Source organism: Lissotriton helveticus, chromosome 7, assembly GCF_964261635.1.
Source record: "Lissotriton helveticus chromosome 7, aLisHel1.1, whole genome shotgun sequence".
Classification (NCBI taxonomy): domain Eukaryota; kingdom Metazoa; phylum Chordata; class Amphibia; order Caudata; family Salamandridae; genus Lissotriton; species Lissotriton helveticus.
In genome coordinates this window covers 1476697740-1476722051 of record NC_136068.1, presented here as the reverse complement: position 1 = coordinate 1476722051, position 24312 = coordinate 1476697740, and the positions used below count along the sequence as shown (strand labels likewise).

General features: G+C 46.6%; 1 protein-coding gene across 2 annotated transcripts in view; it reads right to left on the bottom strand.

Annotated features, from left to right (window-relative positions):
- The window catches only part of CCDC106 (coiled-coil domain containing 106), a 205709-nt gene that overhangs the window by 34234 nt on the left and 147163 nt on the right, over positions 1-24312 (bottom strand). The window contains exons 4-5 of one of the 2 annotated variants that reach the window (XM_078654871.1): positions 18703-18879; positions 17214-17423 (exon numbers count right to left, since the gene is read on the bottom strand). In XM_078654871.1, coding sequence (XP_078510997.1) covers positions 17214-17423; positions 18703-18879 — 387 coding nt within the window. The remainder of the gene's footprint in view (positions 1-17213; positions 17424-18702; positions 18880-24312) is intronic. The other variant, XM_078654872.1, reaches the window with a different exon arrangement.

The following is a 24312-nucleotide window of genomic DNA, read 5'->3' as shown; positions in this document are numbered from 1 at the left end:
AGAGAACCATAATAACTGAAAGGCAGGATGAAGTATGGGATACCCTTATCCGTTGTGTGTGGCATGAGTCCACATATCCAACAGTTCGATGTGTTCATGATGGACTGGTGTTGGTGTAGGAGTTGAATGAATGAGTTATTTACAAATTCGAGTCTTCTGGCAGATTCGTGTTCAGGTAGAGGGTGAAAGTAGTGTGGAGAGATAGTAGGAGGAGGCTGTGGCCGGGTGTCATTCGAAAAGGTAACTTGGAATACGAATAGAGTATAACCAGTCAAAAACATCGTTATGCTACACAACATTAAAATACATGTTATCAAAAACTTTCTTTTGGCCAGTACAGTGCATAGTTGTCTTTCAATGTTCGGGAATCCGGTAGGTCTCTTTACCCTAGGAAACTCCATCCTCTAGTTGCTGCCCGCGGTGGTAGGTTGGTTCTTCCAGGGAGTGCGCTCTGTTCAGTCCGGGGTAACTCCCTTGGACCAACCAGAACCGTTGACCTAAACGTCCCCAGTTGCACTCCCCAGCCTTCAACCGCGACCCTAGCAGCAGAACCGGATGGCGGTTCGAAAATCAAAAATGAGCAAGTTTCCTGAGAGTGAGAGAGCTGAAAAATCAAAAATAGTTCTTGGGGCAAGGGAAAATCACATTCGTTTTTTTTTTTTTTATTAGTCTCTTTGTCTTGACCTTAGATTATATTGTTGTTTCCCAGGTACGGTGTGGTCTTCAAACAATGTCTCAGGTTCGGTAGTGTCCAACTGCATAGACTGTGGCACAAATCCTTGTAAAATATGATCACTCTCCTTTTCGGTACCAGTTTCTTTTAAACGTGCATCGCTGAAAGGGATGAAACGAGGTATGGATTCTGTCTCGGAGTCGGCAATTCCTTCGTTGACCCACCGGTCGTATGGAAGGGGCAGAGGGACCCGTTTACAATGGGTCCCGTGCACCCAGTTCTTTTTGCCTTCCACCCGAACCGCTGATTTCGTGGAAAGAAGTACCAGGTAAGGTCCGGTCCACCTCGGCTGTCCGTTGTTTGTGCGCTGGAAATTCCGCACCAAGACCCACGGGCCGGGTGTGATGGAGTGACCTGGATCGTCAGAGGCTGGTGGAGAGGAACTGTGAACCTGTTGGTGTAAAACACGCAATTTAGTTGTCAATTCGCACAAATAGTCAAGCAGTACGGGGTGCTCTATTTCGCTGAGTTTGTTTGGCCTTGGCACGCCCCAGACGTTGGCTGGGCGGCCAAACACTATCTCATGGGGGCTAAGTCCTAATCTGGAATGGACTGTCATTCTGGTTGACAAGAGTGCTAGGGGCAAGGCGTCAGGCCATTTAAGACCTGTACAGGCTTGGATCTTGGCTAGTTTGAGCTTTAAAGTGCCATTGTAGCACTCTACCAATCCAGCTGATTGGGGGTGATTCGCAGAGTGGAATTTTTGTTGTATGCCTAAACATTCACACACTCTTCATCACGCGTCCTACGAATTCACTTCCATTATCACTCCAGACGATTCTAGGCATGCCAAATCTCGGGAAGAACTCTTTGACAAGGGCTTTGGCAGTTGACAAGGCAGTATTGTCTTTAAGGGGGTACGCTTCCACCCACCTGGAGAAAGCGCAAACAACAACGAGCACATACTTCAGATTGTTGCATCTCTCCATGTGAATGAAATCGAGCTGCAAAACCTCGAACGGATACGTTGGAGGCGCAAAATGACCAGCTGGAGTTGGGGTTCCCCTACCGGGATTGTACTTCAAACACACCATACAGTTTCTGACCACATTCTCTGCATATTTCGGGATATTGCTGTTTTGCCATACTGGGGCCAATACTTTACAGATTCCTTTCGGACTGATGTGCGCAAATCCATGAGCCATTGTTACTACTGCAAGTACATATGCGTTAGGTAATAGCCATCGCTGGTGTTCTGACAATTCGACCCAACAACCATTCGCATCTAACCTACCCTTACTTTCTCTCCATTCATTCACCTCTTTCTCAGTTGCCTCGGCTTGTATAGATTTCACGCTTTCGATGGTGTCCTCACACATTCCTACATCAGTAATCCATCTAGCGGGACCTACAACATACATTCGACTCATTGTGTTCCTTGCAGTCTCTTTTGCAACCTCGTCTGCAAATGCATTCCCGCGGCCAACATCATCCTGAATCTTTTTGTGTGCACTGCATTTTACAATGGCAACTTGTAGTGGCAAGGTCAGTGACTGGAGGAGCTCATTAACTAGCTGACCATGTTGTATCTTTGCACCATGTGACGTAAGAAACCCACGTTCACGCCACAGTCTCCCAAAACTGTGAGCCACACCAAAGGCGTATTGGCTGTCAGTGTACACATTCACTCGCTTTCCTTTCGCTAACACACATGCTCTGGTAAGCGCAATTAGCTCTGCAGCTTGTGCAGAATTATGGGAAATGCGCGCGGTCTCTATAATGGTGTGTAATGTCGTTACGGCATATGCTGCAGCCGTATCATCATTCGGCAGCTTGAAACATGAACCATCAACCCATAAAGTATCGTTGCATTCAGGAAGGGGAGTGTCCTGTAAGTCTACTCTCCCTTTTGTCTCTTCTTCTGTCCTAAAACAGCAGTCATGGTTATCAATCTTGTCTGTTTCTGTCGGAATGGGTAATAACGTTGCGGGATTCAGTGTATCGCACCTCTTTATGTGGATGTGACTTGCTAGCAGCGTAAGTTCGTAACTGGATAGTCGAGCGCTTGTAAGGCGTTGTGTCTTCGTCCTGTTTAGTAAAATGTCTACTGCATGCGGAACCATAACGATCAGAGTATTATTCATGACTAATCCAGCGGATTGTCGGATGCAGACAGCTGCTGCGGCGGTAGCCCTCAGACAACTTGGTAGGGCTTTAGCCACAGGGTCTAGAGTTGCCGAAAAATACGCGCATGGGCGCTGTCTGTCCCCAAAATGTTGTGTTAAAACTGATAAGGCACAACCTTCCTTCTCATGGACATATAATGCAAAAGGCTTACTGTAGTTGGGGTTTCCCAATACAGGAGCCGAACACAATGCATCACGCAACTCGTGGAAACTCGTCTGGCAATCTTCAGACCAAGGCATAGGATTTGGCGTGTCTTTACAGAGTAGTGCCAGCAAGGGTTTAGCTAGTAGTGAGAAATTTCGGTATCCATTGTCTACAGTACGATGTAATGCCCAAGAAAGCTCGAACCTCTCTCTGTGTTCTTGGGGCACTCAGTTCTGCAATTGCCTGTATTCTTTCTGGTGTCAGTCTCCTTCCCTCCTTCGACAAGATGTGACCTAAGTAGGTTACTTCTTGTCTGCAAAATTGTAGTTTGGAAAGAGAGACTTTGTGCTTCATGTCACATAAGTTACGTAATAATGATAACGTAGCTTTCTTGCAAATCTCTTCAGTGTCTGCAGCGATCAGCAGATCGTCTACGCACTGAATCAGAGCTCAGTTGGTAGAGCATGAGACTCTTAATCTCAGGGTCGTGGGTTCGAGCCCCACGTTGGGCGCCAACTGAGGTGCCGGGTTTTTAAGAACCCGGTGGTGTCAGGGGATAACACCCGAAGACCTCTGAGTTCCCCCTTGTTTCGGACCACAGAAACACGGAGTCTTCTAGTCGCAGTCAGAGATCAAGTTTTATTGATAGCTACCAAGTAACAGGTGTCCTAGAAGCACGACAAGCACGGGTCATGTGTTCTCAGGAGACTGTTCGTTTTTACAGAACCAGCCTTCTCCTTATATACAAAAATAATAGCTGCAAGCAAGAATTCTTGAGTTTATGATATGGCTATATACATATTTCTACAATAATACAAAAGAGCGAAGTCATGTAGGCAAGCCCGTATTTTAGATGTCCAATTCGTGATAGATTACCTAGCCAGGCCCGGAATTCCCATCAGATATCGGTGAAGCCCCAATAAAAGAAGGCACCTCCTAGTCATAAAACTGGCCATAAACAGGGAGCGTGGACAGGTGTGTATGTGTGTAGAAAACATGATCTGTATGTGGTGAATGGTTTGTGGTATGTTGTGCATTGATGCTATCGTGTTTGGCCACTGGGCGAGGAGCTGCCTAAACAGGTTTGGCTGGAGGCAAGGGAGTCAGTTGGGACAGGTCAGGGGGAAGTCAGGTTTACTGGACGTGTCCTTTTAGATCAAGCTCGACCTTTAATTGACTTATCATGAGGGCAAGACACAAGATGGATACCGTTTACAAAATGGAGTCTGGGGGGTCGGGACGGAAACTACGATTCAGGGGTGTTAGCATGCCTCGATCATGACGCAAATGCATAGGAATGATGTCCTAATCATTATCGGTTCGTCGACACCAAATTCGTCATGGTACGTTGATGTTTCGGGACACGGGTATTGGACCTCGATACCGGGACAATGGTAGGGTCCAGAATTTCAGAACCACAGTTCTGCGGGAACTCCCCGGGTTTTACCGGGAGCAGGGTGGTGGTGAGGTTGTAGCTAGGCACACTTCTGTGCAGGCGGACCACCTGGAAATAGGCTGCACAGGGGCACAAGTCTGAGAGCTTAAAAACGGGCTTAGGTCGCAATGGGTCTTGGAGCAAGGGGACACAGCCGGTTCTTTGGAACCCGGGCTGGGCGGCTAAGGTGCAGAGTGGTTAGGGCGCCTCGGCTGGTGCGCGAAGATGCTACTTGCAGTTAGAGGCAAACAGCTGGCAGGAGCAAAAGTCAGGACAGCTGGGAAAGTCATGAAGTGGGTCTCAATGATGCTGACGTCCCTCGATGGCTGCTAAGTTGTGGTGCAGGGGGAATCCAGACTGGATTTTCACTGTTGGTGAATGGTGCATGTCGACTGTTACCCTGGTGGTTGGTGCTGCACAACTCTGGTTCATCCTGGTGTCTTCAACCTCAGTGGGGAGACATATCTGACCTTCCAGAGCATGAGTATCTTCTCTTGGCCATCTGCGGCGTCGGTCGGGATGGGGAGCTGTAAGTCAGTGGACCGGTCTCTGCTTGTTGGTGCCTGCAGACTGCAGGGGAGTAGCTCACCTTTTCCAAGGGAGACTGTAGGCAATTTTCGAAGTGCTGGCAGCCTACACAAGGCTTTGGTAGCTCTCCATCTTGCAAGGCAAGCCACTCTATCATGACTGTCAGATGAGTTGTGAGCACGCCAAAAGTTCTCAGCTTTTCTGCTGTTCTCTCCAGGCAGTGACTCTTCTTCATCTTTCTTCTCTTGATCTATCGAATCGGAATTCTTGTGTTAAGGGGTGCCACCTAAATACTCAATCTGGGGGTGTTAAGGGGAGTGACAGGTAGTAGCCAATGGACTGCCTACCTTTGAATGTCTTCACCCTGTATATGACCACATCCTATGGGAAGTGGGCATAACCCTGACCCTAGAATGATAATTCAGTCCAAAACAAGATGGAGGAATATGAAAAGTGGAGTCCACATCACCTAGTCCACCTTAGGGGTGGTGCTGGCTTAATGTGGGCACACCTCCTAAACTTATCAGGACAGGGGGGTGGGTATCACCACTATCAGAAGAGACCTGGTTCGTGTAACAAAGGGGACAAGGCCTCTGAAGCTTCCTGCCATGGAATGCAGTTCTTTCTTGGAGGAGGTGTAGACACCTCTGCCCACAACAGGCTTTGTTTCTGACCTCTGAGAGCAAAGGTTCTCACATCAGAGGGTCAGAAACTTGTCTATGGTGCTGCCAGTCAGTGAACACAGTAGGGATATGTAGGCTTTCGGTGGGCACCTCTAAGGTGCCCTCAGGGTGCATTTATTAAGAAATACAGCACTGGCATCAGTGTGAGTTTATCACCACGAGGTGTATGGTACCAAACACCTTGGGGTACACTGTAGCGGGGAAAATCGTAATGATGAGTAACCAGTCAGTGTACTTGGTATGACTTCACTGTGCACTGGTGATATCTAAGGGTGAACTTAGATATCAAAGGGACACATCCACTCCGGCAGATATGCCCACACATGGGTATAGTCTATGTCAGATTGTCTTAATCTGATGTCGCTTTGCGGAGACAGTTTGGAGATTGAGACGTTTGGATTGTGAAGGCCATTAAGGACCCCTTAGGTAATGTCTCCTAGTACTCCTATGTCTACAAGTTCTAGTGCTCCTCCAACTCGCACGACCATCGGAGTCCAGTGCTTGCTCCAACTGTTTATGCAGGTGTTGTGCGTGCTCCTCCACCCATGACCAGGCGTCCTCTGGATTCTCAAAATGTTCTGCTTCGTTGCTACACCAATCAAGTACAATCCGGGAAAATTAAACTTTTTTAGGTCCGTAAAGTATTTCCCTCTGTGTCCTAGTGAATTGTAGAATCACTTCCCTATCTGTGTAGTTTGAGAATCGGCTATAAGGTCCAGGGGAGGGGATCACCAGGGGAGGGCTTGCTGGCCCAAGGCCCTATAGCATCACTCAATTATGAAATAGAAGACAGCTTGTCCAAGGGGAGGAGATTGCCCAACCATCGTTCCAGGATGTGCTCTAGAGTATTCCCCTCCACTCTTTCTGAAAATCCCACCAGCCGCAAGTTATTTCGGCACTGTTGCCCCTCTGCATCCTCCACTCTGAAGAACAGATCCAGGTTTGTGGCTTTTAATTTATGTACCTTGGCGATTAGAGATTTGACTGACTTTTCCAGTAAGAAGAGTCTGGGTTCTGCCTCCAAATCTAGGCCTACTACGTTTTTCAGATCTTAGCGGAGCAAGGTGACCTCCGAGTCCCCTGAACCTATTTGCCCTTCCAGGGACGCAGCAATGGCCTGCAATATTTTGTCTGTGGAATCAGGGTGTTCCCCAAGGATGCTGCCATCTTTCCCTTGGCCTTATGCTTTGGGGGTGGGAGTGTCGGTTCCAGGTGATGCCTTGTACATTTGACTAAGTGTCCTTGCTCAGTGAGCCTTGCCCTTTTTCTTCTCCTTCATCACCCTACTTTGAGAGGATGGGGGGTGGGGGTGGGGGGTGGAACTTCAATCTTGCATGCAGACCTACTGCCACCACAGGATGGTAAACCCTGGCCCCCCAGTCCCCAACCGGATGGCAAATGCAGCCAAGTTTCAGATCGTATTGCTAGGCTGTCCAACGAGGCCACCGGTGTCGCAACAGATATCAAAGAGTCCTTGAACACTGGCCCACCTATGTCGCTGTGTATGACATGCACCAGCTTCACAGGAGTAGTCCAAATTTGAGTCCACAACGCCTTCGATCTCAATGACTGCAGTCAGGCCAAGTCCTTCCCTTTTTTCCTGCCTCTGTAGCTAAAAAATGAAGCAGTCCCCAAGTGTGGTGGCAGCGCTAGCAGTCCTCTGGGTCAATACTGGAAGCAAAGCATAGAATCAGGCTTGTGGATGGAGACTGCACCACGCAGCTGAACTGCTCCTTCTCAAAGCTCCCCAGTGCACTCGTCAGCCATGCCAGCTCACCACCTGCCTCCAGTCAATCCAACCTCACCTTCAGCCCGCAGGGGGTTATCAGCATGGGGATGTAAGATCCGCCTGGGGCCCACCAATCAATCAGTCCCTCTTTGCAATGTAGGTCACTTGTATCAACAGTTGGGGCTGCCGGCTGAGCCAGAGGAATGGCACAGCACTGCCCTGAGGCGTCAACAACGGCAGCAGAAAGTAGTCCGGCACCCTCACCCCACCAAGAGTGTGTGTTGTAGGTTGTAGCATGCTTAAAGCACAGGATGTTAGCAATTGTTTTTAAACCTTTATTTTTCACACAGCCAACATAGTAGCAAACGACAGCGCAGCATAGGATAGGATATACCAAATAACACGTAGAGAACACAATTTATCCTGAGGTCAGATATATGCAAATCTTCATCCACATGTAGGTGAGTCAGTGAGCGAGACAGCTGTTTGGATGGGGAAGAGGGAGATTAGTGTGAGCCACTGTCCCGTTTGTTCGCTTTCCTGTTAGATAAATATTGTCTCAAGGGGTTCCATATATCTCTAGGATGAGACTTTCTCGGCAAGAGTTCTCCATAGAAGTCTATCTGGGTGTGACAAGTTACTAGGTCTTTGGTCCAGTGTGCTATAGTGGGAGCTCTACCCTCGCCCCAACGTTTGCCCAGTAAAAATCCCATGCCAACGAATTTCTGTACAGCCTTTGAACCCAGAAGAGCCAGCATGGGGTCCGTGCTCTGTGTCAGCTCTGCCATGGCATTCAGTTCTCTAAATAACTTGTCTCAAAAAATGTTAATCGGGGGCAAGTCCATGCAAGGTGGAAGATATCAACTCCAGAGGCGCAACAGTGTGAATTATCATGCCTAGCAAACCGCGCTGTGTCAGCGTCATCATATTATTGTTATTATTATTATATTCCAATACTTTTTAATGGGAAGGTGCTGCCATTTTTCAGTAGCAAACATGTACTCTGTCATAATGAAAAACTGAACCAATAGACTTCCATTTCAAGCACTGGTATGTCATGATCCGGACAGAAGAACAAGTTCACCTGCTACAGTGAACATCACTGTGCTGCTTAAGTGCACCTTGTACATAGGGAAAAGCATCTGAGGGCTAGCTGAGCTTGTCAATTTACTGGTCCCTTCACAGTCCCATTTGTGGCCCCTGCTGATTGGGCAAAGGTGCTATGGGGGGAAAATGTGTGTTGTCCACTGGCATGAGCTTGAGAATGACTGAAGTTATTTCTGGGTTGGTGCCATGAAGGGCAGATCATAGTGATGACCTATGATGTGCAAGCTCCGCTCACACAAAAAGGTACAGCACAATTAGCAAGCTTATCTGTTATGTTATGTTATATGTTTGTTAAGCGCGACAGCTGCCCCAGCAACGGGGCGTCCCGGCGCTAAGAACCAAAGCACAACCTACAGGGGGAAAAGAAAAAGGGGAGGCTTACAGAGGAAGGAAGAGGTGAGTTTTTATTGCTTTGCGAAAAGCGGACAGGTTGTCAAGGCGGCGGATGTGGAGGGGAAGGGAGTTCCAGAGCCTTGCTCCCAGAAGTCTGAAGGAGCGACCTCCGATGCGGCAGAACTTCGTGCGGGGAACCACTACTAGGTGTTGCCCCGTAGAACGAAGGTTGCGTTGGGGGGTGTAGGGTGTTAGAAGCGAGCGGAGGAGTTCGGGGCCATCAGTTTTCAGGATTTTGAAAGCAGTGGTAAGGGCCTTAAATTGAATGTGGGCTTCCACTGGAAGCCAGTGGAGTCTGTGTATGGTGGCTCTCGCAGAGCACCTTCTGGGGAGGCCTACTATTGCCCTGGCCGCTGAGTTCTGAATTCGCTGAAATCTAGTTGTCTCAGCTTTGTTAGCGCCCAGTAGTAGGACGCTAGCGTAGTCTAACCGGGCAAGGATGGTGGATTGGACGATGAGCTGCCGCGTTTTGGGGTCGAAGAAGCCTAGAATGGGATTAAGGCTTCTCAGCAGCCCAATACAGGTAGCGGCTACTTTTTTGGTGTGGGTCTGGTAGTTAAGCGCGGAGTCCAACCATACTCCCAAGTTTTTAACCAGAGATTTGGGAGGGGGAGTAGGGCCCATCAAGGGGGGGCACCAAAGGTCATTCCAGCAACTGGGGTTCTTGCCCAGGAGCAGCACCTCGGTTTTCCCTGCATTCAGTTGTAGGCAATTTGCAGTCATCCAGTTGGCGACAGCGGCCAGTCCATCCCTAAATCTTGTGGCGTCGGTGGAGGGCATCTCAGTGAGGGTGATTACCAGCTGTGTGTCGTCGGCGTACGACACCAGCGTGAGATCCCATTCTTTGGCCACTGCCGCAAGAGGCTGCATATACAAATTAAAAAGGGATGGACTGAGGGCAGAGCCCTGCGGGACTCCTTGGCCGATAGCTTGTGATTGGGAAATAAATGGGGGGGCTGACACACGGAAGGACCTGCTCGTAAGGAACGAACGGAACCATTCAAGTGCCAGGTCCTGGATCCCGATGCTTTCCAGGCGACTCAATAGGATATCATGGGAGACCGTGTCAAAGGCTGCGCTGAGATCGAGCAGTATCAGCGCAGCACTCTGACCGGTGTCCATAATCCTCCGGAGGTGTTCAGTGGTGGAAAGGAGTGCGGACTCCGTACTATGACCAGGCCTAAACCCGTGTTGGGAGGGGTCCAAGATGTTATTTTCTGCCATATGGTCATTAAGTACGGCGTTCGCATGGGCCTCTACTAGTTTGGACACCCAGGGGAGCAGTGAGACGGGCCTGTAGTTCTCCGGTTTTGTGGGGTCTAGGGTAGGTTTTTTGATTATGGGAGTGACCCAGGCCTGTTTCCAACATATGGGTACTGTGGCCGATGAAAAGGAGAGATTGAGGAGCGAGGCCAGAGGGGAGAAAGAAGTCCAAAGCTCCTAGAAAATGGGCTGGTCTCATGGGATCTGAGGGGGCACCGGACTTCACCTTCCTGCAGAATTTAGCTAGGTCCTCATGAGAGATAGCTGGCAGATAGGTGAGCCTGGAACCCTTGAAGGGGACGTTGGGAGAGCTAGTGCAATCAGCGGGGTTGTGTGAGAAGGTGTTGTAAATCTTCCTCACCTTTTCTGTAAAGAAAGTGGCGAGGTCCTCACACTGCTGAGTGGAGGAGATATACGAGGCAGGGTTACCACCGTTTTGTAGTTTTTGGACTAGTTTAAAAATTGTTTTCGTGGGGTTGGGGCTGGAATCGATTTCCTTGGCATAGAAGGATGCGCGGGCAGCGCGTATAGCTTTGTGATATGATTTCAGCATGGCCAAATAAGAATTTTTGTCCTCGTGTCTGTAGTCTTTCCTCCAGTGACGTTCCGCTCTTTTGCATTCTTTTCTAAGTACTTTCAAGTTCTCGTCATACTATGGGTTAGAGGGCGTGTTACGTCCTCTAGTCCACTTGGCCGGTATAATAGTGTCCAGTCCTTTGGTGATCCAGTCTTGAAAAGCAGCATACGACGCGTTAATGTCGTTTGTATATTCGAAGTTGGGTTCTCCTAAGCTGGCATAAAAGTCCATATTATGGAGTTTGTGCCAGGGCCGTTTAAGACAGGAGGCGGGTGCCGCCCTGTTGGGTTGGGTAGCGGCCGGAATCGCAAATGTGACGAGGGAGTGATCAGTCCAGCCCATGGGTTTAGGAGGATCAGCTCTGGCGTCTGGAATGTTAGTGAAAACCGGGTCAAGTATGTGGCCAGCAGAGTGAGTAGAGGATTGTATAAGGGGGGTCAGCTGCAAGGCTGTTAGGTCCGCTAGGAGATTACTGATGGTTGGATCCGAGATGGCATCAAAGTGAAGGTTTAAATCTCCTAGGATCGTGAAGTTAGTGGAGCTAGTGATCAATGCATGGGCTATCTCTAGGAACTCCTCTATGAATTTAGAGGTGGGCCCCGGGGGTCTATAGATAAAAAGGCTAGAGAGGGAGAAGTGAGGGCTAGTGGTGATTTTGAAACGCGCGCATTCGCAGCCCGTAATGTCTTCCTTTAAAAATGAGCAGGTATAAGATGTTCTATAGATGGCGGCATCATGGAGAACCCGTCCGGTAACGTTAGATTAGGGATGCTAGTCAGTTCATCCCTAAGCCAGGTTTCACACAAGAACATAATATCTGGGTTCTCGTCCATCAGTAGCGTTTTTACCTCAGCATGGTGTTTTACCAGGGACCTGACATTGAGCTGGGAGATAGTGAGCGAGGCATGGTTCCTCCTGATGGCTTTGTGTCGGGGTAGTCGTGGCTCCGATATAACTAATTTACAGGATTTACATTGAAGAGCAGTTTGTCCAATGCAGCCCTCTAACTTGTTACAGCGTAGGCCCGGGTTGAGTGCAAAGAGAAGATCCCTGTCATAGTGGTATGCCGTCCGTGTTTTTTGAGCAGGGGGACTGGCGAGAGGCGATGACTTGGCGAGGACGGGCGAAGACGGGCTTGCCTTAGGTGCGCCTTTGGCGCGCTGACGGCGCGCCCGCTGCGCTCGTCCGCTGCGCTTCCGCCACAGGCACATGTTTATAGTCCCGGAAGGATAGGGGGAGGGCGTGGCCTAAAAAGGGGGCGTGGCCTCGTTGCACGCCGGCAATGGTGTGATCAAGTGATTGTTCGTTTGGGTCCAGAGAAGAGGTTTGTGGCCCAGGAAATGTTAAGCAAGGTGAGCTCAGTTTTAAAAACAATGAAATACAAGTGACACTCAAAGATTAAGATAGCAAAGTGGAGCTCCCGGCTTTCCGCCTCAGGAGTACAGATTCTAGGCAGCGCTAGTATTCAGCGCCTTTTAAGCAGGGCGGAAGGGGGGGTGGCCTAAAAAGGGGGTGTGACCTCGTTGCACGCCGGCAATGGCGTGGAATGAAAAGGAGTAAAGCATGCTTACCAGATTGCCATATCTCTTGTGCAAACTATTTAACCAGGCCACTTGTCTTAGCCTCCAATCTAATGCAGTCTAGGACATGCATTATTGTTTTTAGTATTGGTAATTTAGTAGTAAGCATGTGCTCAAATCTTGCAGAAGCGCAGGAGATTTTTGGGGTGGAACCGGGGCATTCCTCCAGTACACCAAGCTAGCACAAAGGGCAAAAAAAGAGTGGCCTTCCTTTCCGAAGGTGTCACTATATTTACAGACATTGAAGATGCTGCTGGCCTTACCTGGATGAACTGCCCGATTTCCCATATATTTCACTCACTGCGAGCAGATAAACCAACGCAAACATTGACAGTGCAGGACCAGTGGCATATACATCTAAAGGGAGAGCTCACTGAGAAAGAGTGGATGAGGGACTCTTAAGGACTTAAACACAGCGTGGACTGATGCACTGTTTAGGTTCGGGCAGTAGAACTATATCCATATGACCCATTACACTCCCGCTGGTCTGCTCAGAATTTACCCCACTACCGCCCCACACTGTGGTAGGTACGAATACTCGAAGGCTGACTTTAAATACACGGTTTGGCACTGCCCCATTACACACGCTATCTGGTGCAAGGTGGCCCAACCCATTGGCACATACATTGCTAGGGGAAGGACACCTACTCTTAAATAATCGATATTGAGAGCCCTGCTGATGGTAGGAACACTGAAACGAATGAAACAAATTCTTTCTTCTGGGCACAATAGCGTAACAACGCATTGCAATCTATGGATTAGCTCGCTGGCGTCCTAGAAGGAAGGAGGCCTGGGTCCAAGATGTCTTGGAGTGGGCAGAGGAAGTATGCGTGCAAAAAAGTCAGAAGCGATGAGGAACTAGCAGATCAATCAATCTGGGATTAATAAAATGCGCTACTTACCCGTGAGGATCTCAATGCACTGGGGGGGGGGGGGGGGGAGTGTGGGGTAGGCAGCTCCAGCTCAGTCGAAGAGCAGGGTCTTGTGGTCTTTCTTGAAGATGTGCAGGTTAGGGGAGCGTCTGATGCTGGCCGGGAGCTCGTTCCAGGTTTTGGCTGCGATGAAGGAGAAGGCCCGTCCTCCTGTTCTGCTTCTGTGGATGCGGGGTGTCTCCGCTAAGGCGAGGTTGGCGGATCCGAGAGTTCTTTTAGGTGCGTGGAAGCAGACTCTATCGTTGAGGTATTTGGGTCCGATGCTGTGGAGGTATTTGTAGGCATAAGTGAGAAGCTTGTAGGCTAGTCTCTTCTCGACACGACCAGGAGCCAGTGAAGGTCTCGAAGGTGGTGAGTCATGCGTTCATGCCGAGGGTTCCCGAGGATGAGTCAGGCCGCAGCATTCTTGATGGTTTGGAGCTTGTGTAGAAGGGTCCTGTTGATGCCGGCGTAGAGGGCCTTTCCATAGTCCAGTCTGCTGGTTATGAGTGCGTGGGTGATAGTTTTTCTGTGTTCGGGGGGATACATTTGAAGGTCTTTCGGAGGATGCGGAGGCAGTTTAAGTTGGTGGAGGCGACGGCGTTGATCTGGTGTGTCATGGTGAGGGAGGAGTTGAGGATGACGCCGAGGTTCTGAGCGTGATCTGTAGGGGTGGGAGGACTCCTGAGGGCCACCATGTGTTGTCCCAGCAGGGTCCCAGGATGAGGACCTCGGTTTTCTCAGTGTTGAGCTTCAGGTAGCTTTCCTTCATCCGTGCTGTGACGTCCCTCATTCCTTCCTGGAAGATGAGCCTGGTGTCCTCAGGATCCTTTGTGGGGGAGAGGATGAGTTGGGTGTCATCGGCGTAAGATATTATGTTAAGCCCATGCGGTCTGAAGATTGGTGGCGAGGGGGGCCATGTATAGCGTGGGGCTGAGTGATGATCCCTGTGGTACTCCGCAGTTGATCTCTGTGGGTTCGGAGATGAAAGGGGGGGAGTCTGATCCTCTGGGTTCTGCCGGAGAGAAATGATCGGATCCAGTTGAGGGTGGTTCCTTGTATCCCCGCGTCGTGCAATCTGGCTGCAAGGGTGTGATGTGAGACGGAGAGCAGACTTCATACAGGCTGATACTAGGTCCCTTTGTACGGCAGAAGCACTGTGAAGATTGAGATAAAATCTGTGAGTATACTGGCAAGTAGCGAGTAGACGCTAATACTTGCACCAAGAGCTTCCTTGAATGGGGAATGGTGGATGGGTAATGGGGGCCATAGAAGTGGTTAGGGATTATTGCCGAGCTGGAGCAGATGTAAAAGGCAGGACTGGTGTGCTAGTGGAAACTCTGAACGAACTAGGGGCACTGTAACATATGGGACCAATATTGTGTACTGTTATCTGGACAAGTTGTAACTGGTTGAGTTCTTGTTTCCTTACGCCCATGCAGCTCTGTTTCCACATTTAAGAAGGGATGTGTATTTTGATATATACTTCTTGATTGGAGTTGTAAAGGCATTAAACACAAATAAAAGTTACAAAAAAAAGTATGGGCTCAAATCCAAGTGTAAAAGTGCTCCTGGCTTAAAAGATATCTTGTGTGTGTCATGGGGTGACTTGATAGCAATGATAAAGAACTACTTCGGCAGCAGCTATACATTTTTCTGCAACCAAGCCTGCTACTAAGCATAAGAAATCATGGGTGGGTGGGTGTGGTCGGATGCAGGATTGCACACAGTATATTTCAGTGGCCCTTGGTTGTATTGACTTGAAGATGACTGCTGAACTGGGTGCTGCTTGAATCTTGCGGGCCTACCAAGCTTGATAGCCATGGCCCTGGGTACTGTTGCCACATACGAGGAAGTATACGTGTCGCTTGGCTACTGTTTCTGAGTTGAAGACTGGTGAAGGAGTGGAGTTTTCTGGAAGCTGCAACCAGAGTACATATTCCAGCTACCCTGTGTGCTGTATTGCAGCTGGAACGTAGGAAGGCTATTGCAGTGCATTGTCCTGGAAGCTGGTGTCAGACCCTGATGCTGAATGTTGCTTGATAGTGTGTTTGCTAGTAGCACCCAGGGCACTCCTTATGGATCCAGAGGGCTGCTTGGTGGTTGGCACAGATACAGAGCACAAGGTGTTTGCTGCTACAGATCCCGGTGTGCAGAGACTATGTGCTTGGCTGCTTAGTTCAGATCTTCGGGAGCAAATAAAGAATTGGTCAATTATTCATGGGAATAGTAGAAGTGGAGAGTGCTCCTAAAGCTGGAGACTGTGAACACAGTTGCATATGGGGATGACTGCTATGTGGGATACCGGGTGCAACAGAGTCGGGACCGTCCATAGGCCAAGACTGGTGGCTCCATTAGCGGCTAGGCACTGGGAATGCATCGCAGAGCAGGTGCATTACTCTTTAGCCGGAGTGTCTGAGCTTAGCATGTTCCAGCAGAACAGTTTAAATCTTCTTATGTTATTAGGGCACAGATATCATCAGAAAGGGAATTTCTACGCACAAATGGATAGGGCAAAACTTAAGTTAAATTCTAAATTCTTAATAGAATACATGGAGTCTTGGTAACAGTTGATCCCTTACCTAGGTTTCCCTGAAGATGTTTATGTCTAAAGAGAGATTCATTTACATAGGTCTCTGGTGGTACAAAATGCAATGGGCCTTTAGACTGAGGGATAAGTGTGCCCTCGAGAGAACAGGAAATTGTGTTCATGATGGAGCTGAAGGACACATTTTTAAGAGAGTGTTTGACAGAATAAAATTTAAAATAGAGTCTATATTGTTAAAATGTTTCATGAGGTGAACCCCACATCAGCATTTCATGTGATAATTAAAATGTTTTCTTTGACCAGCGTGATGGTCCGCCGTATCTATTTTAAAATTCACAATTTTGTTGCATTTAAAAAACATTCCCCTTTCTATTTCTTTCAAGGCTAGGCACTTTGACCCAATCTGGCAGGTGGCTTTGATTTGGTACCAATACATTTAAAATATTCAAGATATACCTCAAGTACCCCATTAAAATTTCCTTTGAAACAGCCATCATTGAACAATGCATAGTCTTGGAGCTGCTTAGAGAATATATCAGGAGAGTATAAAAAAATTAAGCATTTTGGAAGAAAACCTTCTTTCTATCGTGTCTTTAGTAGGTTCCTAAAGAGCACATACATTTTTTTTCAATCCTTTGCTCATATGATAGCCTCCCCCTCAAAATCAACGCGGTCCCACGTTAAACCCTAAAACCTACTTTTCGCCCATCAGTAAATATTAGCGAGTAGCCCTGGTACACATAATTGAAAAGACTTGTAGTAGGACAGTTAGACCCCAGATCCAACTGCATTGGCAGCAGGTCTAGACACATTTTATAGCACTGTTGTCATTTGTATGGCTAAAGTAGCACAGTGAATATTCACTGCTTGCATATATCACGGGTCACATACTCTAATTGGCGCTGTTCCCCTTCCCTGGACGGGAAAGAAAAATGAGGAGGGTGAGGAAGATGACATGCCTGGGGGCTAGATACTGGCCTTGGAGCATGGCTATTTTATTATTGTGGCACAACGCCCTATCACATAATCGACCCAACCTGGGACATATTATCTCCTGGCCGTCAACAGCCAATCAGCAATTAGGTCCTACTTTTCCTTCTGTTCTTGTTACTGTATTGGGAGCATCCTCCTGCCTTGGCATTTTTGGATAATGGCACAGTGGGCAAGGCAAATCCTGTTTGAAACTGTTAGGGCCATGCAACAACAAAGGTATTCACCTTTCACGATAGTCATGACCACCTTTGTCATATGCTCTGCACCTCAACCAGACGAAAATGCCCTTAAAAGTCATAGGGTCATTTTTTTTATATTTCTTCTTAGCTTTATGAATTACTTATTGGGTGAGACTACATGTTCTAACATCAAGCTTTTGCAACAAACCAACTTAAGTGAAATAAGATATTTCTAAAAATGTTTGTAATAGTGCTGGTGCAGCTCTCACGTGCTACTACCTACCCCTCTGCCTCTCTCGGCCCTTGGGTTTGCCAATCCGCCTCTGGCCCACTCTGGCTTTCTGGACGGGCTTCTTGCGCTCTGCCATGGAGCTCCCTTCCTCGGAATGATTGCTGATGGAGGACAGCAAGCTGTCGTTGTCAGTGACATCACCGTTTCGACACTCGTTGGGCTCTGCCCACCGGGTGACTTGTTTACTTCGGGCATGGTCTTCTGAAGAAGTAATAAAGGACAGAAGGTGGGAGAAGGGAGTGAGGACAGAAAAGGAAAAATGGAGAGAAAAATCAAGGAAATAATAATATTGTTATGCTGCATTCAGAAATAAGTATACATAAATGTGTTCTGTAGTGAATTGATAGCTAGAAGCGAAGAAAGGAAGTTTAGTTGCAGAGTACTCTGTAAATGACAACTACTGTTAATTTCACAGGATTTCATATGTATATCTAAATGATTTCATTTGCAAAATGCATCTGTTCCTATTCAGTGACTTCCATCTCTCTCTTCCCAGTATCCACACAGCATTAGCAAAGGATAGCCAAACGGCTCTAGGTCAAGAGGACATCATGATCTTCCCAGTTCAGGGATTTTGTTATACAAATTATGTTTATTAGAGAGGTGTGTTAGCCCAACTGGTCCAAGTGATGCTAAGAAACTCTGAGGAAACGTATGAACAAATTCACACAAAAAAGTCCAAGACTAAAAGAACAGTGTCCTCATTACATAGGGCGAAATATTAACTCTATTTTTCGTTCTCCTCCTTATGGTTGAGGTTAGCAGCTTCATAAGAATAAAGAAACAAACAGAAATGATTATGAAACTGGTAAGGAAGGCCAATTACTGCCTAGATTATACATTTAATAATAAAGCTTTAAGTTCTATGAAAAAATAAATAAATGCAATTTCTTTTTTTTGCTCTATTATTACTATCATTGGAAATTAAAAAAAAATGAATTATCTTAATTCTAATTCTCTAGGTTGCATCGACACCTCAACTTCATTTAATTATTCAGACCTGCTATGTAAGTGCAGGGAAACCACAAATGGTGATCGCATTGAAAATTTTGTTTTGACTTGAAGCCTTTTCAGGCTATTGGGAAAGAGGCTCGTTGAAATGAAAACACAAAGATTATCCTTAATACCAGAACACATCCTCTCATTCAGCCCCATATGCTCGGTGCTTCATAAGAAATCTCAAATCCCCAGCCTTAAAGCCCAGCCCTCCTCTGTTGAACACCCCAGCCATTGAGAACTTTACTCAGGGAGATTTATGGACACGCAAAGGTAATTTCTTATCATTACTGACAGACCCCAACCACACCCACTGTTGGCCTTTATTAGAAAATTTAACCTCAGAATCAAGGCACAAAACACGCTTTGGTTCCACACATTTTGGATCAGTCTTCCATACCTTTTAGCATGAAAAGCTTAAGAAATTCAGACAAAATCAGTATTCCACCACCACAAGTCTGTTGCCGGTTAGCACTCGGCTCACCTGCTTCAGTCTTAGCACAGGATATGAACTTGTCAAGCTGGCAGCGCAGAAAGTCTCGCTCCTCCTCCAGATCCTCAATCCTCTTCTGCAACCATGAGTTCCGCTCCAGGGCCATGTGCAGCTGAGCCTTCATGTTGGTTATGAGAGCAAAGGGTGGGCTGCCAGAATCCGTCGTCTCTGCAAAACAAGAACCAAACACAGCTTCCAGTGAGCTCAAAGTTTACCATACTTAAGCCCCAAAAACTAAAAGAAGTGGCAGTGGCTGATGACCATTTACCTGTAGGTTTGCCTGCTGCAAGGTCAGGAAAACATCAGGGGAATTGTAATTGTTTTGGACAAAAAGAATGCATTTTGTAATAAACACGAATGTACTAAATGTTCAACTTTCTAGAAACCGTTCTGGAAAATGTAATACCGAATAAGACGCACTCTCAACCTTCTTGTCTCTGGATCTCCAGCAAGAGTTGTGGCTGGATGACTAGACTATTTCTATTGGTTGTATCAGGATTTCCTGACATTGCAATCGTGATAACGTTGAGAATTGAAAACGAGGCAGTCCATAAATGAGCCAATCCGAGGGATTTCATGAGGTAAATTTCTGTATTATGAATGAAAAACATCAATAAAGAAAGAATTACCATTTTGACAAGGACCCACAAGTTTGTGATTTGCGCTGACTGGTAAAATATACTCAAATGGGTTTGTTGCCTCTCTTCTTTGAGTTAAAAATGTTTTAAATGTATGCTCAATGAGCAGCTGGCCTTTAGAGGTGGGCAATGTGGGTGTACTGTTACTGTGAATATTCCAGGTGGTGCGGAATTGGGTTCCCTGGCTACTTTTGTTGTTCAGACTTGAATGAATAAACGCATTTGTTTTAACAAACCAATACAGCTTTGACACTCCCTCCTTAAAACACCTTTTGTGGCAATTTGAGCTAACACTTAGAAATTGGGATCTTTGCATTTTAAGAGATAGGGATGTCGCATGCAAATGATAGCACACACGTTTTGTTCGATAAGTTTAATAAGGCACAGCAAATTACCCACAGGTTTTCTGAATGCAGGTTAAAAGAAAAAAACGTAGACAGTCAATCTGCTCAAATCAGTAGAGAGATATTTCATCAACTGTTTAAAGCAGATGTACAGACTGAGCACTCTTCTCAAATCTGAAGGTAGAAGAGTTGCAGATAGAGGAAACCACAGGAAAAAAGGCTTTGCCACTCTTAATACGTACTCAAAACCGAGAACATTCCACAGAAAAGCATTGGCTGAGCACTGCTGTAAAAAGAAGATATACTGGCTCATCCACTTTCAAGAGGGTTCACACCGAAAAGAGATCCTAGAACCATGCAAAGCTAATTAAAAGCAATTTTTGCTTGGATCTGAACGCCAATGCTGTTTATGAAAAATAGGATTCTGAGGCAATTGTGTTCATCAGCATAATTTGCCCAGTCTGCATCTAATTCAATTGAACACAAAGTATCTGTACAAATGAGTGTACAATTTAGGCAACATAGTGGAAACCTAGATGAAGTAGATCACTTATGTCAAACCTCAAGCTGGCTACTGCTGCATCTATGAAGTGTAAGGGTGGGCATGAATTTATTCAGTTTCTTAAATTACAAGGGCCATGAAGAGATGACAGAATAGACCTGGCCTTTAACATGAAACTGCGGACCCCAGACTTAACACCTAGATCTGTTTTACCATATTGAAGGGGCAGAGGCAGAGACCCATCCTTTTAGACCAAAACGTAGATCTTCCAAAGATTCGCATTTCCATCCACTGCCAGGACCTCTGTCTTCATTAGATTTCAACCACTATTTCCACACTCACTACTTGATCTTCACAAAACACTGTTGGAGACCTTTATTTGAGACAGTATGATGCTAACGGTGGAATTAATTTAGAAAAAGAGCTGTATGTCAATGGGGCGTGATAAATGTACAGGGGTACGGTGCTAATGTGCTGGACATTGCAGCACTGCGCAAGGAAAGAAGAAATGGCTTACGGAGGCTCTTGACACCATCTTGCCACCTATCTCAAAACATTCGGGTAGAACTCACCCCCTGCTCCCTGTTTTACTGACACACTTAGATTAGAAAGGAAACAACGTAAAATATTAGAAAGACAGTGAAACTTTATGATGAGGAGGCCAAGCCTCAGTATGTGGTGGCTTTGAAAAGGTATCATGCCCTCTGTAAATCGGCACGTGCCAAGTACTTCACTGAAAAGATTGCCAGTTCTCAATATTGGCAGAAGACTCTTTTTAGGGTGCTGAAAGAACTTTCGAAAGCTAGTAACACATTGTCTCCGCCCTCTCTTTCACAAAACGATTGTGATCGATTAAGAAGGTTTTTTTCTTGAAAAAGTTGATAAGATTCTCCGGCAATTAGCAGCAGATCCTGTGACTACAGATACCTACATGTACATGAAAGCCCCTACTTTAAGTCATGAGGAAGCCTCTCTTCCGGCAAATAAGTCGGAAGAGACCAATAAAATTAGGGCATGGTCTCGCATGGATCTTGCACTCCATTAACTCTGGTTCTCAGCTGGATCAACACCCTCCTACTCAGCTCAGACTTTTAAATGATCCTGTCTTAACTGTTATTTTAAAGCTTCTTAAAACGTCTTTTAGTGATGGCAGCATACTCCAGAATTGGAAGCATGCTTTGGTTCTCCCCATTCTAAAGAAAGCAAATTTGGACCACTCTTGTTGGTCTAGCTTCCACCCTATTTACCTTCTTCCTGGCTTCTCCAAAATGTGGGAAAAACATGTTAATATGCAACTCTCAATATTCACTGAGACCCATCAGCTCCTCCATCCTTCGCAGTCCGGCTTCAGGGCTCGCATAGCAAACAGTCTGCTCTCCTTGGTGTAGCTGAATGTCTTAGACAACATATAGACTCTGGAGGCACGGCTGCTCTCGTTCTGCTTGACTTGAGCACTGCGTTTGATATAGTTTCTCATTGTATCCTGACTGGCAGCCTTGAGCTCTTTTTTAAAGGGCCAAACCTTCCAGGTCTCTCTAGGCTAATGTGAGATCTAAGACACAAACCTTGGCTTTGGTTGTTCCACAGGACCCATTTGGAGCCCCTTGCTTTTTAACATCTATGTTTGTTCTTTAGCAGATGTAATTGAGAAATGTGGACTTGCCCTTTTTTCATACGTGGATGCCACTCAGATAATGTTTTCGTTATCAGCAGCCAAGCACCGTGATCATTCTCTGCTTCACTAAGGCCTGAGGAATATTTCCTTATGGATGAACAAAAATGTGCTGAGGCTCAATGGTGATAAAACCGAGGACTTGGTTTTGGGTAACAATCCTGCTCTGGCCGGACTGCCTAGTGCACAGCTTTCCAAACTTTCCATGTTAGTGACACACTTTCTAGACATGCATCATTTCGCGACACGGTAAAGCAGTGTAGAGAGCGAGCCCGAACCACCTAAGGGGATTCGGGGGGGGTGGGGGTGTTCTCAAAGTACGGATGTTACACGTGAGGTACAGTCTAGTAAGGACTAAATCAGGTTACCCTTTTAGTCTTCTTTTTTCTAAAGCTAACATTTCAGGTAAAAAACACCAGCCTCCAAGATCAGCACAGACTTCTAGCTGTGCCTCTTACTCTTTTTTTGTTTCCACATATTTTATTTGCATTTCATAAATGAGGACCAAAAGTCTAGTACAGAAAAGTTTAACAAGTACTGCAGAGGTGAATGGCTAGCAAAACTAGCAGATGCTGCTGAAATGAGACCAACCAGCATACCGACCTGTAAGGCCTTAGACAAGCACGTGTGACGCCACAGCCAGACAGAGAAGTAGAAAACAAAAGGTGGAGGAGCCAGAGGTCTGTGGACTTGGCAAACGGGACTCGGGCTGCAGAGAAAGCTCTGGGAATTGTCTCCTGCTGTTTAATGACAGCCCTGTAGGTATTTAAACGTCCCCCATTAGAATTTCTAAAGACAAAAAACACGTCTTTAGAAATGCATTTGGAAGCGCAGCAGCATCACCATCAGCCGCACTTCAGAGGCTCCCGTAAAGTATTTACTAAATGCAGTGGAATCCTTTGTAGTGCGCGCTGATTGTAGAGAGAACCATTTTAGAAATCTGAAACCTTGGCAGCTATGCATCATCCCGCGACACACCCACACATGGTAGGCAACACAGTACTGTGTCCCGACACAGAGTTTGGAAAGCTCTGGCCTAGTTCCTTTACTCAGTCCGTCTACCAAGGTCAATACTCTCGGTTTCATTATTGATGATAAACTTTAATTGAAACCACAGGTGTCCAAGGTCACTGCTACCTGCTATTCAGTCCCCAAATGGCTCAGAAAGATTCTTTGGTTAATCCATTTAGCAGTGCATAGAACTGTCATTCAGCCTCTAGTCATATCCAGACCGGATTTTGGCAATGTGCTGTACCTGGACGCAGATAAGACCTTGATTCAATGCTTACAGACTATTCAAAACGCGGCTTCACGTTGCTTCTTCGGCTACCACAGTGTGCCTCAGTTTCCCCTCTGCTTCAGGAACTGAACTGGCTTAAGATCTCTAAATGCATTGAATTTAAGGCATTGTGTTATATGTTCAAGGCCAAACATGGCCTAGCGCCCTCATACATTCAGGAACTGGTGGCTCCTTATTTGCCTACGTGTCTGCTGAGGTCCACTAGCCTTTCACTGTTCGCCATGCCTAGATTCTGTCTAACCCGCATGAAAGGCAGTTCCTTTGCCTATCTAGGTTCCAAAATGTGCAATTCTCTTCCAGCCATCCATAAGAATTGTAACACCTTACTTGCTTTTCGTAGGAACCTGAAGACTTGGCTACTCTAGCTATCTGTTAGGATCACCGTTATCTGCCTCCATTCTGCCCCAGGAAACCCCTTGGGGTAGCTGCACGCATTACAAGTCTGTCAAATAAATAAAGCTTTGAAATTATAAAGTGGTAACTACATGGAATGACTTTGGTCATCCAGAAACAACTTAAACCATCTGAGGAAGAAGCCACTGAATCCTATTTCTGGAATCCTGGTTAGCAACAGTGCATAGCAAAATGTGATATGGGCACAGACCTCAGCTCCAACTATGTTGTCAATAGCAGCCACCAGTAAAACATCCATGTTATGGCCAGGACAAAAAATGATTGGGCATCATCTACAATGTTGCCATTAGCCACAAATAAGGTTTCCACATGGCTTTAAAGAATCTTAGCTGCTGCTGGCAGAAGGAAAACTAGCCAATAACGCTTTGGCATGGCGGAATCAAGGCTGACATTTTGTATTGATGGTTATACTTTTTTAAAGTACGGAGGTCCTACGGCTAGTTTAAAAAAATGAAATGTAAAACATTAGACAATACACCAGCAACTGCATGACACAGTCTTACTAACCAAAGATCAAGGTGAGGAACTTTATTACAGAGCAGAAACTGCAAGCGTGATATCTGAGATCATCTCCAGATTAAGAAAGCTGGAGAAGAAATGGTGCTGTAGTTTTCACGGAATTTCAAGTGTTCTGAAAAGTTTCTGGACACTCCCCTGTATGCATATCCTGATTTACAGCCATTTGGACGCTATTTGGAAATTGCCATCCATTCAGGGTTTTGTGAAAGCCA